This window comes from Bombus terrestris, chromosome 1 (assembly GCF_910591885.1).
Source record: "Bombus terrestris chromosome 1, iyBomTerr1.2, whole genome shotgun sequence".
In the NCBI taxonomy this organism is placed as follows: domain Eukaryota; kingdom Metazoa; phylum Arthropoda; class Insecta; order Hymenoptera; family Apidae; genus Bombus; species Bombus terrestris.
The window spans coordinates 4889338-4913913 of NC_063269.1; the positions used below are offsets into that span (position 1 = coordinate 4889338).

The 24576-nt window shown below is 34.7% G+C and overlaps 5 protein-coding genes across 10 annotated transcripts in view; 2 read left to right on the forward strand and 3 right to left on the reverse strand.

Annotated features, from left to right (window-relative positions):
• Positions 1 to 6664, reverse strand: part of LOC100642596 (E3 ubiquitin-protein ligase CBL-B) — a 16661-nt gene extending 9997 nt beyond the window's left edge. For both annotated transcript variants that reach the window (XM_012308732.3, XM_003393056.4), the window contains exon 1: positions 5813 to 6664. In XM_012308732.3, coding sequence (XP_012164122.2) covers positions 5813 to 6378 — 566 coding nt within the window. In that variant the 5' untranslated portion in view covers positions 6379 to 6664. The remainder of the gene's footprint in view (positions 1 to 5812) is intronic.
• A 182-nt stretch (positions 6665 to 6846) lies between these two features.
• On the reverse strand, positions 6847 to 17032 carry LOC100643107 (glycerol kinase). 4 transcript variants are annotated; one of them, XM_003393063.4, is made up of 12 exons: positions 16723 to 17032; positions 14261 to 14568; positions 10445 to 10524; positions 9887 to 10145; positions 9585 to 9802; positions 9242 to 9454; positions 9057 to 9167; positions 8722 to 8978; positions 8441 to 8646; positions 8227 to 8370; positions 8072 to 8158; positions 6847 to 7568 (listed from the first exon to the last, which is right to left on the reverse strand). In XM_003393063.4, exons 2-12 carry the CDS (start codon positions 14433 to 14435, stop codon positions 7471 to 7473), a joined length of 1848 nt encoding a protein of 615 aa, XP_003393111.1. In that variant the 5' UTR covers positions 14436 to 14568; positions 16723 to 17032; the 3' UTR covers positions 6847 to 7470. The 4 variants fall into 4 exon arrangements, with proteins under 4 accessions (XP_003393111.1, XP_003393110.1, XP_048263290.1 ...); XM_003393062.4 differs by lacking the exon at positions 16723 to 17032 and adding an exon at positions 14704 to 14801; XM_048407333.1 differs by lacking the exons at positions 14261 to 14568; positions 16723 to 17032 and adding an exon at positions 11258 to 11464.
• Positions 17033 to 17790: 758 nt separating this feature from the next.
• On the forward strand, positions 17791 to 18410 carry LOC110119148 (cytochrome c oxidase assembly factor 4 homolog, mitochondrial). The gene is made up of 3 exons (XM_048407419.1): positions 17791 to 17910; positions 18093 to 18175; positions 18278 to 18410. Exons 1-3 carry the CDS (start codon positions 17892 to 17894, stop codon positions 18389 to 18391), a joined length of 216 nt encoding a protein of 71 aa, XP_048263376.1. The 5' UTR covers positions 17791 to 17891; the 3' UTR covers positions 18392 to 18410.
• Positions 18394 to 18897, forward strand: LOC100643515 (peptidyl-tRNA hydrolase 2, mitochondrial). Its single transcript, XM_048407404.1, has one exon. The coding sequence runs from the start codon at positions 18394 to 18396 to the stop codon at positions 18811 to 18813; it is 420 nt and encodes a 139-aa protein (XP_048263361.1). The 3' UTR covers positions 18814 to 18897.
• A 1034-nt stretch (positions 18898 to 19931) lies between these two features.
• On the reverse strand, positions 19932 to 23781 carry LOC100643395 (integral membrane protein GPR180). Of its 2 annotated transcripts, XR_007224655.1 has the most exons (6): positions 22886 to 23781; positions 22293 to 22800; positions 22036 to 22173; positions 21707 to 21962; positions 21229 to 21644; positions 19932 to 21154 (listed from the first exon to the last, which is right to left on the reverse strand). XR_007224655.1 is itself a non-coding variant. In XM_012308847.3 (5 exons), the coding sequence occupies exons 1-5, from the start codon at positions 23260 to 23262 to the stop codon at positions 21454 to 21456; spliced, it is 1470 nt and encodes a 489-aa protein (XP_012164237.1). In that variant the 5' UTR covers positions 23263 to 23781; the 3' UTR covers positions 19932 to 21453. The 2 variants fall into 2 exon arrangements, 1 of the variants encoding a protein (XP_012164237.1); XM_012308847.3 differs by having other exon boundaries at positions 19932 to 21644.
• Positions 23782 to 24576: the final 795 nt, after the last annotated feature.

Below are 24576 nucleotides of genomic sequence, written 5' to 3' on the forward strand. Positions count from 1 at the left end.
ATCAAACATAGTCAGACCTGATTCGATGTCACGCGATTTTCCTTGATTCGCAACAGCCTGCCCAGGGAAACTGATTTAACGTTCTGTGCTTGGAAAAATGGGTCAATGTATCCCAGGCAGATTCGAGTAACACGATGACATAATTACAGGCCATCATGTCCCCAGCGGGTCAAGGCGAATACTCAACCCGGTCCGTGAAATACTTCTCTACCTATAATGTTCCCCCACCCCTTTTCATTTTTCTCGTAACGCATTTAAAATTCATATTACGAAAGTAGACACCTGGCGTGTTCGAATAAGAGGATGAAAAAGAAATAGAAGGAGCAAAAGAAGAAAGAACTACGATTCACGGAGTTTCGTGTCCTTCCTGAATTTCAATCCTGAGCCGCTTTACGTCATCATTAAACTGGGTCACGTCCTCTATTGCAGGAGTACTATCTCGGAATTGAATGTTCCGTGATATATCTGTATTGCACACGCGTATGTATACATCGGCGATGCGTGGCTAACGTACAAAACGAAGCTGAGAGATACTACCGCTACAATTAGTCGTCCTTGCTTGCCGACCGATCCAAGCCTCACCTCCATTCATAGATCGCTGCTTTTCCAACGTACCTATCTTTCCATCCGTGTGATGTTTTCGATTTCCGTGCAGCTACCGCTCCAAATCTAATCGTTAAATCTAACGTCAAATACTTCTACCAATCTTTCATATTTTATAACATCAGGGTAATAACATGGTTCCTTTTAACAATTTTAACTCGCGATCGATTCTACGCTGTTATAGAGATTTTGTTAAGGCAAGTACTAAAAATATCGCGCGGTAATATATTAATGATTAGACGACTGAGAACGATGCGATGGTAAGAATCTACGTGTCATCGTTATCACGCAACTCTTTCGAAATTTATATATCTTAGCGGGCGAACAAAAATCCCGAAATGATCAACAGGTAAATTCAACCTTAAAATTCAACACGCAGTTCTTAAATTGATACGGAATGTTGTTTCATTATTTTACTTTTTCGTTGTTCCGTTTGCTTTAACAATGGACGTAGCACAAAAGGGCAACTCGACCCGAACTTGAAATTTGCGACGCCTGCTTCTAATTACACCTTTCGCATTCACGAGGTAAAGTTTCTAACCATCGATGGCTAAATGTGATTACGCAATAGACAGCAAAAATATACCCATGGAAAATGTCAGTGGAACGATCGGAGTACATAGCGCGTTTCAAGGATGGTTCGTTTATTTCAAAGGTTTTGCACGCTCGTGTGAATCCGTCGGCTGATTCCCTTGACGTTGGATGCCTGTGTTAATCGTATTATCGGTATTATATCGGGTATCACAGTCATTGCTCTGCTAAGCCAAGGATGGTTTTAAAGGCACACACAGAACTACGTGTCGTGTGTCCACGCGTTCTTTTATATCCGACCGATATGTAATTAACTTTCAAACACATGCTTGTCTTTAACGTCTAAATGCATCATTGCGTAATCGGTACACGCTTTAAATCTCCAAATTATATTTGAAAAACGAAAGAAACAGCTAAGAACAACTAGGAAACGCAGTACTTTACTGCCTGGAAGCATATCATGTACATAGCATCCCACGGTTAAGCTGTGCAATTATTCGACACCTTTCTACCTCATCGAGAGACTCTTTCGTTTGAAACAATTATCTGCTGGTAGATACGAACGACGCCAAACTCCAGTCCTCTCGCCGATAAGAGATACGATTTACCGAATAAACGAAAGGAAGCAAACACTTGGCTGTCCTGATAAACGTAAGTAAAGAGTAGGATCCCGGTTCGTGGACGCGGCCACACCGATTCGTACAGTTCGCTCCGCTTAATTCGCTTTAATCGCGACGTCACGTCCCCTTCCTTCCGCTTCGGCTCACGTCCGGATGCGAGCTTAACTGGCCGACTACGAAAGGGGAGGAGGGTACAGACCTCTTTGCTCGTAACTCTTCAGACACGGATAGCTGATACGCATCGGTCCTACTCTATCAATGTGGTTCCAACCCCTGCCGACCGGAATTAATATAGTATCCTCCGCTAACAATAAGTATCCTCCGGGACGAGCATGTCTTGCCTTTCACACACCTCCATTTTTCCCACCCACGCCGCTAAACGTCGCTAATGATTTTCAACAGTTTGCCTGCCCAACCTATTTCCAATACTTCGTCATTCGTGGGTCTCCTCGAACAAGGTTGGCGCGTTTCGTCTACCGGATTACGACGATTCCTATCTGCTCACCTTCTTCGTTCTCGTTCTCTTCTTTCTTCGATTTTATTCTATCTCCTGTATTCGGGATTTTACTACGTTCTACGCGTTGCACGCTTCGGAACAGAAAACGTATTTGTTTAGCGAGTTATATCGCGTAGTTCTTCAAAGTTTACATTGCCTTATTCTGTGCGAAAGTTAAAGAAGAAGGTCGAGTCGTAAAGCTACCCCCGCAAAGATATTTGTATATCGGTCATAAAAGAAGCGTTTTTCATTGCTTGGAAACGCAGTACGGTTCCGATGGTATTTTCTTTTGTTCCATTCGATCGAGGTTTTTTCTCGCGAACAAGAGACCTTCGAAGGCCAGAGAACACTGCATCGTACTGTAAAGTCGAACGAGGCTCGCAAACGCGACATATTGCATCCGCGTCGACGCCCTCTTTTCAAGACATCAGATCCGCTGTGCACCTGATACCCGATATCTCAAGAATAAACAGAGGCGTGCAAACATCGGGATTCTTTCCAACGGAATTCCAAATATATCGATCGCTTCGACGTCGCATCAGTCGAATTAACGTGTTCCTCTCTTTCTACCTTTAGTTTTAGACCGGATGCCGTAAGTCGATGATTCACACTCTTTCTTCTGACTCTATCTAAACGTTTGATACACCGCTACGTCGTATAAAATATAACGCACGAAAGTGGCTGTGAATATTGGCCACTTTGTCCCCGAAGAGGACAGAGACTCTGGCGTTCAATTATTTTCACCAGAGGGGAAAAGGGAACCGGAGGTACGTTAATGAAATAATCGTAGGAGACGAAGAAACCGGAATGTTCAACCTCGTTGAATTCCATTCTGCCTCACCACTTTTTTCTCATATGGCTTTCCCAACCCACATCCGGATGTATCGTTATAAGTATACATCGTAGTGAAAGAGCAGAAGAGAGAAGATTCTGCCCCCCAGCTCGAGCCAGCACAAAGTACAATCCTTCGCGACTATAGATTACAGAACGGTGCAACGAATCCACTACTATCCTCCCATCTCCTCTCTCTGTGTCACGGATAGATGACTTCGGTCTTCTTTTCGATAAAAGTTCATCCCTTGCCACCGTTTCCGGTATACTCGTCATTAAAAACATCCATTAACAAGTCGAGGATAGGTTCGCACGCGAAACGTGGATTTCATTTCGTCCGAATACATTAGCGTGCTACGAATCGATGCGCCGATAAAGGAAAACCCGTGTTTGGAATTACAGAAAAAAAATGGTACGTGGGACGAAATGAAATTTTCTCAAGGAATAGTTTCGTATCATCGTAATGCACGTTCGATTTGTTTTTCGAGGTATTTTCTTCTTTCGAGTTACGTCATCGCTTTGTAAAGGTCTGTGTTCGATTTTCTGTGTTAATTGCTTTCTTTGAAAGCGACGCGCATTATGCGCCGAGAAGGTCGATTAAAAATACCGAGATACAAGATAATATTTCAAGATATCTTACACAGCGTAATAACGATAAATATTGTTTCCGGTAAGATAAATCACGACTTACGTTTATCTCATCGACGCCGAATTGAACGCGCAGGAAGAATACCCAGGGGTTTTGCTTGATTAAAGAGGCAGAACGTAACAGCGCAAAGAGCGTAACATAGGCCGCCGGATGTCCGCGGATCATTTGACCGGAAACTGAAAGTTCGCGCATCGGCGTAATCGAGTCGGCTCGCCGCATGTTAATCATACTGCAATCGCCCGCATCCTACGTTCAAAACAAGAACGGTTCCCCGATAAAAGCTCTTTAAACTCCGGTTTAGCTTTCTTGGAAAACGCGTAGGCTTCGTACTTCGTCTACGAACGTACGGTTTGACGAAGCGGAAAAAAGGATGGGCGATGGAAACGATTTCGAGAAATTAACCGAGAGAGAAACGGAAGAAGAACAACCCACGACTGGAATCTCTCCTTTGCTCTTCTCCCTGGCGATGTTTAATTTAACTGATTCCGCGCCGCATAGAGTATTAATGTTTTATCGTTTCTCAGGAAATTCATTCTATTTTTAGTCGCGTATTTTCTACTTTCAACAACTAACTAACTAAACAATTGTGTATAGTCCATTACTATCGATTGATAATAGACTATATTGCAAGATCATCGTAACGTAGAGAGACACAAATTACAATTAAAAAATTTATACACGATGTATATATATACACGTATACGAGTGCAGATGAAATGATAAATAGTTGCATTTATATTCTTACAGCGGAAAAGAAAAAGTGAGAGATAACCGCGTATACGTGATATGTATCTTAGTGTATATGCAAAATCCATGGCGATGAGTGGCTGCGGAACGCGTGTGACGAAAGGGTATTCGTTCACGAGTCTCGTGTTCTGACAAATCGTGACGATCTCTCGCGACACCGTACAGCAGTCAGTCATTCATGAATTGGCTCGAACTGCTGCTCGTTTATTTATACCGGCTGATAAATCGCTACGCGGCACGTAGCCCAGAGCGCACGGCACGCGCTTCCCGATACTGTGTCATGACGTATTCCAGTAAAAGTAGGTGTATCAGTTTTGTAAAACGATACTAAACCACCGGCCCCCCAAGAATAGTAACCAGGAAACGGATCTAACCAATCGATCCGCCGTTCTACCAACTTCTCCGTCTTACACGCCTCTATCCCTCTCTCTCTCTTATCTTTTTGTCAGGATATAGGTATCTCTAGATTTCAAATAATCGTAGAACGCTTTCCTAGTCTTTTCATTCGTATGTTGCAATACCTGTCAATGAGCTGTAACCGATCACTGACAATAACTCGATAACGATTCATTCTGACAATTTACACGGTTCAACAGTCCACAACCAAGTATAAATGAAATTCCGATTGCACCGGAAGCAACTTTGTGCCAATACAGCGGTAACTGTTACTCGATATACCGAACTAAATCAACGACCGCGTTTATCGCTTCATCGTCTAAATAACCGATATTTCAGACCGGAAACATAAAACACGATTCATCTTTTTTTTTCGAAGTTAAAAGGGAAATGATACCATAACGTTTTTAAATCTATACGTTTTACATACATTAATATTATTGCTTAAAAGAATTGTCTACAATTGTGACTACATTTCTAGTATGTAACTAATTATAATTTTAATAAGAAAGAGCCTGTAACAATAGTAACATTGTTAAATTATTATTAAAACAATAGTAGGTACGGAGTGACTAAAGTGATTCGATTTTCATGATTCGAGGACACGCGAAAATACAGTTCTTCCTCTATACGAGTTCGTACATAAATAAGAACACTTCCGCTAGCGATGAAATACATTTCACGAATGGCGTCAGGTGCAAACCAGCAGACACGTCCCGGTTTTTGGTGCATGTTACTAATGTCAATATCAATGAGACGCAGAGCCGTTTTTAGGTTAGGTGTGCGCACGTGCGAGTCACAGAGCGCGCGTTTATTATTCGTTTTTACGCACGTCAGAGTGGAAAGCACACGCGACGAGACAGGTGTCCTGTTTACATGATCAAAACAAAAAGGAAGAACAAAAGAAAAAAAGGGAAAGGATGATTAAACGATACGCACCTGATTCCAAAGCTTTCTTTCCAGAACTCGGCCGCATCTGCTTTAGTAATACGGAATTTATGTCCAGCAAACACACCATTTGGGAAAATGGCCTTCAATTCAGACAGCATGTGGCTAAAAACAAGGCTAAGTTTGGTCAAATTTCTACGATAATGCGACGTTTCATCGAACATCTTTTCTTTGCCTTCCTTGAACAATTTGATCGCTTGCTTGCACTTTCTCATAAGGTTGTTGATGAATACACAAAAGTGTTCGTTGCTATGTAACACCTGCATCCTGTCTTCGTATTTGCTATATATCAGTCTCAATCGTTGATACGTATCTGGTAGAATATCCAGGATAAACGGTGGCGAATTTTTCAAATTCATCCTCTGATGTTGACATAACTTGACTACCTTGTCCATAAGTTTCCAGGTCTTATCCAACATTCGCTTGTCGGTCGAAAGTTTCGGCAGTGTCATAGGATCAGCAAAACGACCATGAAGCTTCTGGAAGATCGAACCTATGTGTACAGCTCGAGTACGACTGCTATGTCCTCCCGACGACATCTTGACGTGTGCGTGCATATCCCACGACACCGGGACTCCTTGGTGCTCGCTCTCGATGCGAGTCCCGCGCACTTTTACACTTCACCTTCGACAAACCCACCGACACCTTACTTTAGGTTAGCTTGCCCTGCACTCGCGTGGTACAATATACTGCATTTCCTTCAACGAGACGCGTTCATTACCTCGACGACCTTCTCACGAAGTCGCAGCCACGAGATATACCATAACGTTGTACGATACCGCATCCTACTCTTTCCACTCCGTACTGACAACACCGGATACCTACGAGTCTACACTGACACGACCAAGCGTGCCCATAGCTCGTTAATTATGGTTTCACTCGCCTCCGCGTGACGCTTTGTGGCGCTCTTATAGCGCGCTCTATTTAAACACTGGCGACTTCTCCAGATTACATCTCTTATTTTTTTATTAATCACTTGGATATATTTTGATCGAGTGTCAAAATTGAAAAAATAAACGCAGTGGTAAAACAAGACGAACGTGTATTTCCAATGTTTGATTTTATGATACAGTAGTTGTAACATTACACATACAGGATTTTTTGATGATATAACAAATAAATTAAACGTACAAAATAAAGCGACGAAGATAGTTGAAATTATAAAAATTTAATTAATTGTAAATCCTAAAATATTACGAACGCTAACGATCCTACAAAACTATACAAAACTATAGCCCTGTGTCTGTTAACTTGGCAGTAATGGTTGGCGAAATATCACGTTATCTTGTATCAACAACAAATAAAAAATAACGAATAAATGAATTATTTAAATTATTGTATGTGTGCATTGTTTCTAGTACTTTCTTCTCTGAAATTCCGAATAACTTGGTAACTGTTTACTGTGTCGCGCTTCATTTAATTAACTATATTGATTTCTTTTGGCAAAGTTTGAAAGTATAGGTAGTTCTACTGAATCAAAGCTGTCTTTACCTGTATTACTTTTTTGTTTTTTAATCGGTTACTGATGGTCATATTTTGATCTACTATTCATAATTAAAGCTTGATAATCATACTCCTATTTGCATTTGTAATACAATATAGGCTATCTGCTACCTAAGTGATCCTCCATTGTAACAATATGAATGTTGTCACCGATTTTTCAAATAATAACTTAATCGTAACAAAATAAAGCTTGTCATTAAGAACCAACTTGCAGGGACCGATGCCAATACGTAATATCTTTCGTCTGGAACATTAAATAAGCAAACACATTAAAATTTCCCGAAGATTCCCAACAATTAATAGAGCTTTCATATAAAATTCAATTGTTGATTTTGAATTAAGTTACGAAACCACAGACTCTCACATGATTTCACTCATAGATGATTTCACATAGATATACGTACGCTTATAAACAACAACAAGATATTCGAGGTCATATATTTATTTATAAACAGAAGTCTGGGACAAGGATTTAAGGTAAATGTTAACAAACCATTCCATAGTACCAAGTTGTTATTAAACAATCTAATACAAATTAAAATAATTTTAGCATTTTACAGGGAAAACCCATTGCCATCAAACAAACACTGACTCTTTTTATTTATGAGCATGATACATTTACAATAAGCGCATGCAGGTGAAGGGTAGGAATACAATAACGAATTAAATTACGACGGAAAGTGAGGAATATAGCTTTAAATGTACCTGAAATCTCAGATCTTACTTGCTCGATATTATAAAATTTACCTGTCATTTGGTCAGATCTCTTTACTGCCGCCCAACCTAAACTTCTTTCAACTGCCATTTTCCATTTTGTATACCTAGCATCTCTCTCTATAGAAAGAAGAAAAACATTTCGTAAAAGATAAAATATAGACGTCATTAAATTTGAAAGCTTTTACCTTCTGGAGTGGTTGTTGGTAAAAATGTATCACTGGGCACTCTTTCTATCTCTTCACCTTCTAATTCCCAAACATCTATACCTTCTGCATGCCCTGCAGCCATTGCAGCACCTAACGCCGTGATATCCGGCATCGTTGATCTGACTGCCAATAAGTACAAACATTAATGCATACGTTTATTTATTTCTGGTAATACTTAATAAGGTGTACTTACATACTGGCGTACCGCAAAGATCTGCTTGCAATTGCATAAGAAGATTATTTGTTGACATTTTTCCATCCGTATTTAACTTAGTCAATGGAAAACCACAATCTTTGTACATAGCTTCTAAAATATCTCTAGTTTGGAAACAAACAGCTTCTAATGATGCTCTTATTATATGCTGTTTCGTTGTAAATGCAGTAAGACCACAAATAATTCTGTAAAAATATTTTTAAGTAAACAATATGTATATCGATTTTATATGTAGCAAGACTTCATAAAGTTGTACTTACCCCCTCGCATCTTTTCTCCAATATGGAGCGTACAGTCCCGTAAAAGCTGGTACAAAATATACGTCACCAGTACTGAAAACACTTTGAGCCAAATGTTCGCTTTCATGAACATCCTTTATAAGTTTCATATTATCTCGCAACCATTTAATAGCAGCACCTGCTACTGCAACTGAACCTTCCAGCGCATAGACAGCTGGACTATTTGGACCCAATTGATATGCCACTGTTGTAACTAATCCATGAGAAGAATGTACACGCTAAAAATTGTAACAGTTTATAATTCCTAATCAAATACTAGAACGAATCACAATATATTATCTATCTATATCACATACTGTCGTTCCCGTATTACAGAGCAGAAAACATCCACCTCTGTATGTATTTTTCGCTTGTCCTTTCTTTAAACAATTTTGTCCAACTAACGCTGATTGTTGATTTCCTAAAATCTAAAAATATGAAGAGTCCTATATGTCTGACACATACATCAATTTTTTCAAATGTCTGTAGAAATGTAACTTACACCAGATATGGTGATACCCTTCAATGGACCAATCGCAATACTTCCATAAATTTCAGCGCTGCTTTTAATCTCTGGCAATATTTGCATAGGAATGTCGAAATATCTGCATAACGTGGGATCCCATGAGAGGGTCTCTATGTTCATTAACATGGTCCTCGACGCATTAGTTACGTCAGTAATATACAATCCACCATCTTTGCCACCCGTTAAATTCTGTAACCATTTTTCAATGAATTCTCTGGATCATGAATGTCATCATCTATCATTCCTTTTGCTGTAAGGTATAATAACTGTTTTCGAATCCTAGACAAGCTCTACGTTCAAACGTACAGTACTCACATACCCAAACGATCCAAGTGTCCATCGTGCCCACTTTGCATCGCTTATCTCGCATCGCTTTTCTAACAGTGGGCACGTTATCTTTCATCCAACGAATTTTTAGTGCCGAAAAATACGGGCTCACTGGTAAACCGCATAATGGTTTGATATGATTTTTACTTTGATCCGGAAACTTGGCTATTATCTGATCGACGATCGGATTCGTTCTGATATCAGACCACACTGGAATGATAGAAGGATTAATAAGCGTTATATTATATTATGATATTATATTATATATATTATATTATGATTATCAAGACACACCTATCGCATTATATAACGGTTCACCGGTCGTTGAATCCCATGCCAATGTGGTTTCTCTTTGATTTGTAATACCGATCGTTATTATTTCGTTTATCTTCAATCCAAGCACATCCAATTTCCGGACAACATCTTTGATGCACGTCTTTACCGCGAAAAGAATCTCTCTCGGGTCTTGTTCCATCCATCCTTCTTGCGGACTTATTTGTTCTATGTCGATTTGATGAGATGCCACTTCAGCTATGTGTTTTGCATTGAACACCTGCAACGCAATTCTGCTTTATTTCCATTTTATGTTCCTCTTATTTCCGAAAGGTATAGATTCAATTAGTAAACCATTAATGTTAACAACTCTATGTACGCGAGCAATGTACACATTCATAGCAGGGATCATAACAGTTGTTACAATCCAAATTAAAGAAGTTACAGTATAAGAAGTACTATCTCAGTTTAAATGATTTCGGTCAAGAATAGCTGATAGTAAAAGGATTCTACATGAAAAATCAACTCAAGTAAAGTCAACGTCGAATAACTATACACTGTACTGTAAAAATGTCTCACCACAAAGCGAACGGTCCGTGTGCCAACATCAATTACTCCGATAAGAGGACCCGATTTCTTCGTCAAGTTTTGCATTGTATCTGAAAAGCAAACGTAATATTATTACAGCGTTACGTTTACAAGATCTGGCAAATACTGTTTTGAATTGTAAAGTAAGAAGAAGAATGTGAACATGACATGTGCAATGGCCGTCTCACAATTTTATTCAAACGACGTTACTTGCAATCTGATTTAACGATTCTGTCGTACTTCTGTTATACAAAGAGAAGGATTAATAACATAATAAATGATATGCTCTTTTATCATGCTTCATTATGTCCTTCGATAACCCGTGAGTAGGTTGAAACGATAATGGTAAGATTAGAAACCAGCTTGATACGTGATATGCGAGAAAATCTCCAAAAGTCAATCTCTTAGTCAATAACGCGATTATTAATCTTATAACGTACTTGCAAAGTATTTGGTAACCTTCGTATATCAAGCTTATGTCATTAAATTTATCTAATGCTATGCTATAATGTTCGTTAAATCGTTGTACAATTGTAAAAACCTGTTTTCCTTCGGATGTTCCGTACGATTTATATACATATATGTATGTATATAGGCTTGCCAATTTTAAACAGAATTTACACGGACTATTCTTCGATCGTTCGCCAATCAATTGTTTGTTATTTAGCTTAGATCGTAGATCTTAGTCTGATCTAATCATCGATATAAGATAAACCAAAGTCTGTTGCGACAGTTCTAAGTTCAATCTTCTCCACTGAGTCCAGCCTTCCTTGTACCGATGTAATGTAAGATTAAAACGCTTACCGATTAAAGATAAAAAAGCAGACTATAACGCTATACCCTTCGATTAAGAAACAAACACTTTCCGGTCGACTTTATTATCTCGACACCTTCAATTACAGATCACGAAATCTCTTGATGAAAAAATCTAATATCATTTTTCTCACTTTACAAAAATCTTTACAAGAATACAATGAAAATTTCACGGAAGATTCTCCCCGTCGCATCGCGTAGTACGAGAAGAGCGGGAGTGAGCGTGTGAGTATCGTAGCGACTTTTTAAATCGGAATAGAGCAATACGGAAGAGGCATGAATTCATTGTCGCTGAAGGCTAATTATCTCTTCCTGCTCTTGACCTGTTCTCCACTTTGCAAAATTTAAGATACGTACTTGTTACAAAAATACTTAACGAAATATATTGAGCTAATGAATAAAATTATTAAATGCGCTTGTCACCTCTTACGAAATTTATATCGAGCGATGAAATAATTCGCCTGTAAACTTCCGGTTCTATTGCTACTATGTGCATATATATACTGTGCTTCGGTATATGAACTTTAAACTGGTTTTTCGATTGTCTCGGTGTTTCAGGCGGCTCTTCTTTGTACATCAGTAAGGAGGATTTTATCTGATGCCCCCTGATCGTGAAGAAGCGATAATGGAATTCTTTTACAGATAAAACTTCCTTGCGATAGGTGTGCAAATGGGTGGCGAGAAAAAGAATTTGTCGGGTAAAAATTAATTGGAGGAAAAATCAAAACTATATAAACAGCACTAGCAGAATTTTTATCGTGTTTTTTTTTTTTTTTTTTTTTTGTTCATTTACTCTGCTGTTATGTGAATCGCTTGTTTACGCAAATATTGTACAGTTTTGTAATTATAAAAATATCGAGATGTGCACAAGCAACCAGTAGCATCATTATCAACGTTGTTTAATTAACTTCATTCGTTCTAATCGTACTAATTTTTCTTCAATATCGTATTGATTCGACAATATAATTGTAAGATAACTTCGACATCATATGCCTTTTCAAAAGGCCACTATTAAATCCTCTACCCTCCACCAGAGGAGCACTAAAAATAGGATTGCTCGAAAGACTTTAACTATCATCCCTTTACAAAAACACCTTCTGGCTTGTCTTCCACTATCCTGGACGATCCATCTGGAACCACTCCAGATAGTTTTACTAACAAGTCTGAGACTGGTAGACACCGAAACACACTCTTGTTCCTTCTTATCGCAATGGACTCTCGTAACTGCGCTCAATATCCCATATACCGCCATCCATATTTCCTTAAATCGCAAATTGACTCCATACTATACGAATTAAAATTTCCTACCCAATTTTTTTCTCCTACCAAAACAAAAGTAAACCGTGTCAAATGACCAAGGTAACTAGGTCTCCTGCGATTCTCCTGTAAACTTGCTCCAATTTAAGGCGCGTATAACACGCGATCTCGGTGCATCGAGAGCTACAGCGCGCAGCAATATAGATATATTGATAGCGATAACCCGAGATGCACACGCGGGCTCGAAACATATCATCTTTCAACTTAAATGCATCTTGATAAAAATGGGTTAGATTTCCCAGCCGCAAAGGTTCGCTCACATTTACAAATAACGATGCGTCGTACAAAATATTTTGTCCTCACTGTCTACACGATGTTGCATAACACGCTACTGCTATAAACGTGCATTTTTGCCTTCTACTCCCTATGCTCATCTGTCTGCGAACAGGTTTACGCTCTTCGACCGAGTTATGCTATCGATTTTGCTCTTCAATGGGAAGAAGTGAACGAGAGCCCTGAGGAAATGAGGCCCGTCTCATTGTGCAGAACAGAATCATTACTGAAGAAATACTTTGGCATTTTTTAATTTGGGTCATGCTCGAAATTTGAAGATGTCGTTCGCGACTCGGACGTAAATACGTTTTTCTCTATGATTCAAATTCTCTATTGCTCAACGTTGACGAGTATGTACTTTATATAACATCATTTATATAGATGATAGTTGTTATATAAATAGTATAGTATATAAATAGCAAGTTAATAGTATATAAGTAGAAATAAAAAATATAGATAGTAGTTTATATAAATTTCCCGTTTCGAAAGCCAAAAACTATTTTTTGTACGATCGCGACCTACCTTAAATAACTGATTTGATTACGTTTGCCTTCAAAACGTCCATACGCAATTAGAGAGTGTTTGATACATACTTTGGCAGAAGAATCAGCAAGATACGAGACCGTCAATCTCGTGAAACTTCGCGCGACACGTTATGCATCTATGTGTTGTGTTGCATACACAATGCCAATGCTCCTTGTTCCGATTGCAAAACCCCAACCCATCGTGTTTAAATGCAAATATACTTTTATCATTCTTTGAACGCTACCAATAACTAACCGAAATAGTAATAATGGAGTTTGGAAATTTAAATAATCTCATTTACGACGTTAAAGGCGATCGATCTGAGAATGTAATCAAAATCACAAGCGCGCGTTAAATTGAACATTCTTTCTATCAATCGTTCCTATCCGCTATGCACACGCGCATAAATGTATTTATATATTAATTATATTGTATTTTTACATTTTTAAACAAGCTACTAATGCACCGTACAATTATAAGTGCACATATTATCACGTTTTCTTCAACAGATTCGAATTTCTGATTTTTTCCTTATCTAATATTTCTATTTATATCGCTCAATTCTTGAGTTTCAAATAATATCGACGGTTCGAAGATCGACGGTTCGAAGATCGAAGATCGACATTTCTCTATCGTTTATTATCGGACATATCTGATAAAAACTCTGACTCCACATATAACTCTCGATAAAAAGGATTAACTTACAAAGAATTCGACAACTGGACGAACACAAGAAAAATCATCGATCGAATGCTGCATCGATATTGCAACCTGCAACGACTGGATAGCTTCCTTTTCTAATTTTCCAAAACTGACAACGACGTAACGATTCCTTTTTACACGTTACAATTTTATCGAAGACAAATCGGCCGGACTCACCTTTCTTGTTGAACGAGTAATACTTGAAGATACTCGTTCTGCGACCGGTTTGCGAGTGGTCTAGCTCCGGGTAGCTCGATTCGTCGAAAGTCCCATCCTCGTCCTGTTTCATTTCTTCGTCCACTTCTGAATCCCCGTTTTTATTTGCAATCCCATTCACAATTTCTTCCTCCATGATCAATAGATCGATAATTTAGTGAAAGCGGCACACGTGCCAATTCTTCGCGAAACAAAAGAATGTTTGAACCGTTGACTTTTTGTGTCCGCCACCACGGTCAGAGTCAAATGATTCGAACACAGTTCTCCGACTAGAAAAAAAGCGAAGGTCATTTATTAAAATCGTGTTTATTAGCACACCTTCCCGATGCATCGGACACGCTTCGACCGCGAGAATACGCGCGAACCACCGGTGCTTTTGTTCGTTCGCCTTCTGCTTTCCTTACCTCTTGCTTCGTCTCATCGCAAAACTTATTACGTACCGTTCCAAGTTACGTTCCTTCTCGTCTCTCTCTTACTCACTCTCTCTCTCTCTCTCTCTCTCTCTCTCTCTCTCTCACTCTCTCTCTTTCTGTCTCGAAAGATACTTGTCCGTTTGTCGCGGTTATCGTCAGCAGCAACAGCGACATTCTAAAATTAACTGTCTATCGTTCGATCCCACCCGCTTTCTCGTAATTCGCGCGTCCCCTATTACCATTGCAGATTATCTGCCGTTATTAGCATTTTCATGAATTCCCGCGCTTTTCAACTGATCCATTCATATCAAAACTAACTGTTCGCTACTCGCATGGCCTCGTTTCGTTTTCTCCATCAGTGATGTTCAATTTTGTATAGTTATAGTAATAAAGAATTGACTCAATCGGTCTTAATCTGAATCAAGAATCACGGATATAAGCATTCGTTAAACATTCTTGTTGCACAATTGTGATTGTAGCTTCATTTAATAATTATCTAATTGTCAATATATAAAATAAAATCGCAAATAGGTAGATATAAATAGATGTGTCTATATATATATATATGTATATATATACATATAGGTATGCAATAAAGTGCATCGTAAAGCAAACCAAAGTAATAGAATCAAAATAATGCTGCTGCTGCTGTGTGAATAGAAGTTTATTATAACAAACACTGTTCAAAATGTAGACTCCGATAAGTAAAAATTGATACTATAATTTATAATAAAAGAACGAAGCAATGAAACGTTAAAGAATATTAGAAAAACAAATTTAATACCTAGACGTCGAAAAACAATAAAATACAATTACTTATATAAAAATGGCAAAAGATAGTCTATATATAACGCTTCCACGGTGATAGTTTTACATTGAAGCTAGCAAATTTTTGTGATACGTTCATAAGGTTTTTTTTAACCATAAAGTACCGGACACATAATGTGGGTCTTGTAAAATGGCCCAAATATGCGCTGATCGTACCCGGGAAGCATCTGACTATCCAACATTACTTTAAGCATCTTGCTCTTATATATAAACTGAACACAAAATCGAACACTAACGAGAATACAGCAGGCAATCGTAGCCACCTAGTGGCAAAATGAGAACTAAAGCTTCTGCTATTATTCGCAAGTCGCTGTATTACTTGGCGCGAAAATACAAAAAAAAAACTATTTACGATGGTATAAACAAGCAAATTACCATCAACGTGCACATAATGTCACTATTACGTTATATAAAAATTATTGACCGATTTTACGTTATCCATACGTATGTTCGTTTTTAAACAATTCTTATTAAAATAGAAGATTTAATTCAAAATAGAATTTAAAAACATTTCTTTATAAAAATTGGATACAATTGGATACAAGTTATGATATTACAAAAAACGAATTATTCATCCGATAATTGTAGTGTGATTAATTAAAATAACTTGTCTAAATTAAAATACTAGCAACCTTATTTAACCGCATTACCGATTATATTTGGTGCCTGTCTTTTAGCATGTACTTACATATGTAAAACTAATTCATTTTCTAATATGTGATGTAACTCGATCTTTGACGGACGGAACCGATATTAAAATATACTGCGATACGTAGCGATATATGAAATACAGAAGTCAAGTATAATCACGCAGGTTTGCTTTGCAAAATGATTGACCACTACATTTTTCTTTTTCCAATATCTTATCATGCAACAATTAACCATAAAATTGACTCAAGTATGAAAATTTCTATGCATAAGTATATCTCTATGTATAAATCAATGAAATATAGTAATATCTCGTTTTAATATATTCATATATAACTATTTAACGTACGTCACCCACGTGCTATGGAATTATGGGATTGTTATATCATCTTGCGAATTAGAACGATGAAAAAAAAACACGAATTATAAATGAAACATCTTTATTGAACAGTTTCTCCTGACTAGTGATTATATTCGCAAGAAAAGGAAAGTTGTTGAAGTCATCACAATAAAAAAAACACGTTAAATACTTACGAAAATGTTACAGTTGACAACCGGCAGAAGAACACTTAACGCCCCAGTGTGAACGCAGTTATGATCAGTATTTAAATACACGATCATCGACACGTTTTCTAATTTAACGCATATCTGGCTGATAGGTAATAGAAAATAAAAATCAAAGAATATTGGCGGCACACGTAATAGAACATATTACTTGTCATATTGCCTACTCTACTATGCCTTAGCTTGTTGTCGTTTGGTGGAGAACTCAAGACACTAGCAGCAGCCATGTATTGAAGGTAGCGCAATAAATGGCGATCTTCAACGTGGTAACACTGTATTTACAACTGAAGTTCTATTTCCGATGTTTGAAATATTGTATTAGAACGCATAGACGGGTTCTGATTAATGTTTTCTTCGAAAAATTAATGTGGATATACTTTATCTTTTTATAATTATACATAGATATCATAATTGTAATAAAGTAGAAGTAAGATATAAATATTCGGAACCAAAATAGAACATATTAATGTAAAAATATATGTGCTACTAAATTACTGTGAAAAAATTAAAATAAAAAAGATACAAATAAGAAACAAATCTAGGTTGTTATGTTATCTATTATTTATTGTCATTTAGTATGGCAGCACATATTATCATACAAACATTTCATAAAGTCGGGGAAACTGTATTGATAAGGTTATGTTTACATAAGTTTGCAACCTTACAATCTTGTCACTATTACCAGATTTATGTTCTCTATTGTTTTATATTATATAAAATTAGTAAGTTGCCGCATAACATGGCATACGAAAGAGGAGTCTGATTGGTTATTTCTGATAGAACCAATACAATCATAAAAATAAATTCGCATTTGGCTAAAAGTTTCAACATTTGCAAATAAAATCATATACACTGAACTCTAAACCACAATCATATTAACAGGTTTTATAGAAGATAGATTTCACATATGAAACACTTATATATTGATGTCTAGGGAAAATTATCTGAAAATTGAATTATGGCTAGTTGTGAAAAATCAACATGAAAGACAGGAAGATTTACATTCTGCGCATGTGTGACATGGTATGAATGCTTAGAAAAAGATAAAGATGCTGTACCCATCTCTGTCTACCTCAAGAACGTAAACTTTGTAGACCATCCATGTGATTTTTCACGACCAGACACGACTGAATTTTCAGATGATTTTCCCTACTCCAGGTTGAGACATGTTTATATGATGGTGCTCTGAACTACAGTCTACTATCTCTATTACTACTAAACTAATTATAAAGTATCGTAGTTTTATTAAAGTGTAGCGAATACATGAAAAACTTTAGTATTATAACCACGAAACTTAATAATATGCGTGTAACCTAAATGTAAAATGATTCCAAATTTAGAAACGCATCAACAAAATGTTGACGACCCGGTTGAAAAAATGTTAAAAAAAACTGGTTGTATGGAACTGCATTACGAAGTTCAAGTATTAGCTTTGTTATTATATTATTATATATACATATATTATATGTGCAATTATGAAATCATATAATGTAAAAATATTATTAATTTTTCATTGCATTTTTAGGAGTGTATAGTAGAAACTCAAGATTGGAGAAAGTGTCAAGAGCAAGTAAAAAGATTCAAAGTGTGTATGGACAAATATCAAAAAGAAAGAGAAAAGTCATACTTAAATAAATAAACATGTCGTTAATGAATTATGTAAAACGTGTGTTTATTTATCCTATAAAATATTCAAAAAGTGAACATTATAAAATGGTGTTAGTTGTAAGATCAGACATAACCATGGGAAAGGGAAAAACTGCTGCACAATGTGCCCATGCTGCAGTAGAGTGTTGTCGTCAAATATCAGCTAATGAAAAATATCAGCAAATATATGAATCTTGGTTATTTCAAGGTCAACCTAAAATTGTATTACAGATATCTGATAAAGAGAAGTTAATGTCATTGGCTAGTAATGCTCGTAAAGCTGGTTTAATAATTTCTATAATAAAAGATGCAGGTAAAACACAATTAAAATCTGGTACAATATCTACTCTTGGAATTGGGCCTGGTCCAAAGCACTTGATAGACGATCTTACTTCACAATTAAAGCTATTATAAATTTGAATAAGATTATTATTGTTAAAAGTGTATAAAGAAATAATTAGTTGGCATTATCTAAATAAATTTATAATTGATTTGAAACTTTTTTGTTTTAACTAATACTTTATTAATTATTAATGCTTTGTTTTTCTACGTAGCTTTCATACAAGAGGATATCAACAAAATGTAGTTGTTAAAAACTCTATGTATTAAAAGACATACATACAGAATATTTTTAATTGGAACATGTTTAGTTATTCTATTTCTTTATAATATAGTAACATACAATCTTGCATACAAGCTTATGCCAGCATAATTTGCACATTTGTCTTTTACTTTTGAAATTACCAATCTAGGAATAATAGGTACATATTTTCAAAATTGATTCACATACATTAATTTACAAACTTTCAGCAATATTTTAAAAATAGAATAAACATTTGTACATATCCTATGAATATCAAATATTTTGATCCTTTTTTATAAAATAAAAAAGCACTGCTATGCATGAACAATTTTTTTAGAATTATTTTATTTACATTTTCTTGGGTGTGAGATTTTTATGAATGAATCTAAAGAAAATGTTATAATTTTAGTTTTCTATATTGTAATAATTTATTTTTATAAGTATTAATATGTTTGAATTATTATATCTTATAGAATACATGCACACAATTTATAAGTATATCAGGTAAATATTTTATTACTTTAATACTTGATTTGTTACAAGATTGAGCAAAAAAGTTATAGTTGCCTATAAGAGCATAAATGAATGTTAATGAATGAAACTCTCGCATAAAGCATCACAGCTTTATATGTTTCAAATAACATATATTTGAGTGTTTTGTGGTGCTATTTATTTAAAAGAAAAAGTAAAAGTATAGTTATAGACCAAAAAATATATTAAGACGATAACAACCATTATTAAAATACATATAAAAGATATATTTATGATAATTCTATTGGTTCAAATTTTAACACGGTATTTACTGCAATATAATACTGAAAAAATTATTAATGCATATAGAATACTTTTTATGAGTACCTTATGTATAATATATTGATGAATAATTTCATTTATGTACATCAGAATCATACATGTTTTTACAAATATATACTAATAAAATAAACATAAAGACAGTCAATTAATTTATTTTCAGCTTTCATACTTTTCTAAAATGTGCAATGGAACAGTTTTCATACAGAGCAAATATACATAAGTACAGAATGTGGAATTAGAAATAAAATTAGACATAAATCTTTTACAAATACAACTGTGTATGATTACCTCATTGAAATTTTTACATATAATTAATAAATAATGATGGATGAAGTATTAAGAATTAAATTATTAATTGGTGTTAAATTCTTATGATCAAAGAGTATGACATGAGCAATCTAAAGTTGAAATTTGACATTACAGGATTGTATTTCCTAGTATTATAAATAGTAAAAAATATGACTAAAGACTATACGTATATAAGTACCATTATAAATAACATGTAATCCCTTAGATATTAGATACTGATAGCTAATTATTATTATATACAGTAGCATAAAAGTTATACAGAATGTTTTGTAAAATATGGTAAACGTTTTAAAGGGTATTTCTGCAGGTCAAAATAAAACGAAAGTGAAAAATAAAAAATTGCATTTGCAACTAATTGAATTAATTACTAACATGTAAAAAACAATAAAAATATTGCGAAGGCCTGGCAAGGTGATGGCAATTTCAAGCCACCAATGCAAGTCTGTGTCTATTGTTCTGATCTTTGATCTAGAGGTGGCAAACATTCATTAAACATATTTAATAAATAGCATGTATGTTCCATAATGATCATATCTTTATTTGAAAATGACTTCTAAGATATCGTCATCGTTTCTAACTTAGAATAATTTCAGAACAACAGAATTATTGTAACAACGAAACCGGAACGTTGGAAAAACTATTTGACGTAATAACTTAAAATCTCTTTTTTATTTATATATTAATTCGTAGTTAATAACTTGTAGTACTAATATCAACTTAATTTATTTCTCTGTAGTTGTTCTATTTTTAGTTGTTTTCGCTTTCTCACTTTTTATTTCGTGTATACCCGTGTATATATAAATATTACTGCGTGTAATAGTTATTTTTCGTTTGTTTTGATATGTGTATATTCTCTGTATTGCGTATATATCATAGCACCACTTCCATCCATCCACATTCATGTAAAGAACTTTACTGTAGCTATTTTAGTTGATTTCTATTTTTTATTTTTGTCTTACTTTGGCTTTTAGAAGTACCCTTTAAATTTTATACCATTTTTTAGCAAACACCTTGCATAGAAGATAACTTGCATCTATTTATATCTACAAACTGATACAACTCAATTGTATATCTACATTTTTTTTAAATAAAAAATTATTTAAAGATACTCATATCATACTCACCAATTTTTTTCATTCTTCATTGTGTCAATTATTAGCTTCCTATCACAAATGTAAATTTGATTATTAGTATATCTCTAATTACACATTGTTCAGAATATATCAGTCTCAAGTATATAGCAGAGTATCATCAATTCTATAAAATTTTTGTTATTTGGCAAACAGTATGTACCAAACTATAAGTTTGAATTTTCATATCTGTAATTCTTTGCCTTTTGTGCCTTGACATTAAGTAATTATTTTAGTAAGTTCTGGAGGTTCTACATAATTATTCAATACATGTGGTGCTTCATTAAATTCATCAAGTTCATCCCCATTATCTGCTCCTTGTGCAAGTAAAAAATATTGTTCGCTTCGAGTTGGCCAAAGTAAATGTGCCATTACACAATATGCAAAACAATCAGCAGAGTATGTAATACCTACAACCATAAAGTGCACAAATAAAAATGGTGTTATATTTAAAATTTTATGATGTACTTACCCAATAGAAGTTTAAACCTCCACAATGCACTTACTTGAAGAGCAATAAGTGCTATAATAGGTAAGTAAATAAACCAAACCAATGAAGATGCACCAAAATGAAGTAGAAAATTTAATTTCTGAGTATTATGCTCATATGTCATAGTGTTTCTGAGTTCACATAAAAACCAAACCATTATTGCACTACGAAAGAAAAGTATAAACCAGCCTGGCCATGTTTGATACTCATCAATATCTTCAATAATATCAACCTCAGTCTAAAAATATTATCTTTGTACTTAATTGAAATTTCATTTCCACAGAAGGAAATATGTATGAATAGAAGCATACCATATTCCACACATATAAGAGAATATGAACTATTCCATAACAAAGCCATATAGTAAAGACCAATGGCTTCCATGTCAATTCCATTCTAGTTACAGCCCATCCTTTAGCAAGTAGGAGAAGAAGTAACATGAATGATGTCTAAATCATATAAAAATAGTTATGTAAAAATAAAAGTATTATAAATTATTTTTATTAATTATTATAAGTTATTTGATTATAAATAATAAAGAGGACAAAAATTATTTATTAAAACTCACTCTTGATAAAATATCAAAAATATCTCCAGCAACTTCTAATTGTTCATATCCTACTCCATCAATAGCAAATTTCAACACGTGTATCAAAATTAAACACAATGCTATGAACTCTAATAATAAACTAGCTGTGAATAATCTTGTTACAGGATGCTTTTGTAATCTTACAGCATATAATTGTAATGGCACAAGTATAATGTAACACATAAAAAACAGCAAGTACAATTCTATAGTATTCTGTCTATCATATGAAAACTGATATGTTAAGCTATTTAGGCCACTAGTATTTGGATTTCCATTTACTAGCCAAATATCATATTCTAATTCATCATATTTATCATAGTATTCCCACTGACAAGTAGTTGTATTTCTGTAACATGCCACTAGACTCATATACCAAAAACGTGGCTGCCAAAAATCTTGTATAACATATGTAAATTGATATCCCTTTACAATGTTCCATATGGAATCTTCATCTGGACATAATTTACCTTTTTGGCAAGGTACTCTCCTTTATAAAAAAAAGACATTAAGTAATTGAAGTTTCTAATGCTACTTTGAAGAATTACAAAACAGAATTTAAAAAAACGACTTACCTCAAAAAATCTTGTCCTTTTTCATTACAATGCATATCGTAAGAACTTTGATTCAAAGTGTTAAACATAAGAGTACAAGCAATGTTTTTGTCGCTTAATGTACGATTACCATAATATTCTAAAAAATAACCACGATCTAAAACTGACAATGTAATTGGAGCAGAAAAGTTGCTTTTCGACGTTACATTGCCGAAAATATATCCAACCGAATCTTTTTGACGATGACGATCAGTTTTTTGAAAACCGAATTTTATGAGAAAACGGAAGAATTCCTTTGTATTAAAGGTACCCGAAATATGTGTACTTTTAACATAGTTGATTTGTGATATGATACACAATGTAAAGTAAATTAACAAAATTTCTCGAAGTATTAACATTGTTAAGCGCAACTTGATATCTCGTTCCTCAAATTAGATGTCAAGAAGCATCAATTTCATAGTTTTTTAACATTTTCCTCTTATTGAACACAGCTGTTAAAGATAACCGAGTACGCACTACATTCAGTCAAATTCCGTGTCCATCAAGAGACGCCACATTTTGAAAGCGTCAGTGTAAAGATTTCACAAACACAGACACATTCATATGTATATTGCGATATTAAAAAATATCACTACAAGATTTATTCGTTAAACGTTAATGAGCCATACTCGTGATTTAACCTCGGTTTTCTTATTGATTTTCCCCACCCAAAGAGACCGACCGCTGCAAAACGTTTTGTCACTACTATTACCGCACTGTTCTCATAAATTTTCGCGTGCTCACATAGGATACCCATGCTTCGACTAATCTATCCTGTTAATCTTTATTTATTTCAAATTCACTTTTATGTTCAATTACGTAAATGTAATCTTAAATGTAAAAGGACAATAAATTCACTCGTACATATTTTTTTTGTAGATTAAACAATTGTCACATGATATGCATGTGAAACATATGTCGCAAGTTTATGTTCACATTATATAATGAATTCATTGAAATGCAAATTATTATAAATATATGTGTATGTATTCAAAGAATTGTATTCAAACCCAAACTCAATGCAATTCTTATGCAGTCGAGACATAACCTCAATGTGAAAATTTAGTAAAAATGTATTGCAATTTAGTTACAAAAAAATTAACCAAATTAATATGTGTATTAGATATAATTTTATTTTTATCAATTTTTCAATAAAATATAATTAAATGTAAACAATTTTAAGTTAAAGCTTGCTGTATTAACATAAACTGTTCTATTACTGTGCCTAAATTAAAAGAATGAACCATTATTTATCTTTAAGCATATGTATATATATTCTATGTTGTGTAACTTAAATATAAATAATTTCTTTAAAGTTAGGATTGCTATCGCTAAATGAAAGTACTCTTTTCGAAGTTTTCAATGATTAAAAAATACCATATGTTATTTGATGAATAATTTCATCAAATAATATTCTTTCGTAACAAAGCAGCTAAAATTGTTAAAATTTCTTAAACTGCTGGCGCACCCTATGTAAGAGTATCTTACTTTTATTTATAACTTCATTTCTGAACATATAATTTATTATGTTTATATATATATGTATACATATGTGTGAATAGTAATAGTATTGATTAATTATATGATAAAAAATGCAGATCTTTTCTTCTAATTTGAACATATACTCATTAAGAAAAAAAAATTGAATTTAAGAGACGAAGTCTAAAAAATAA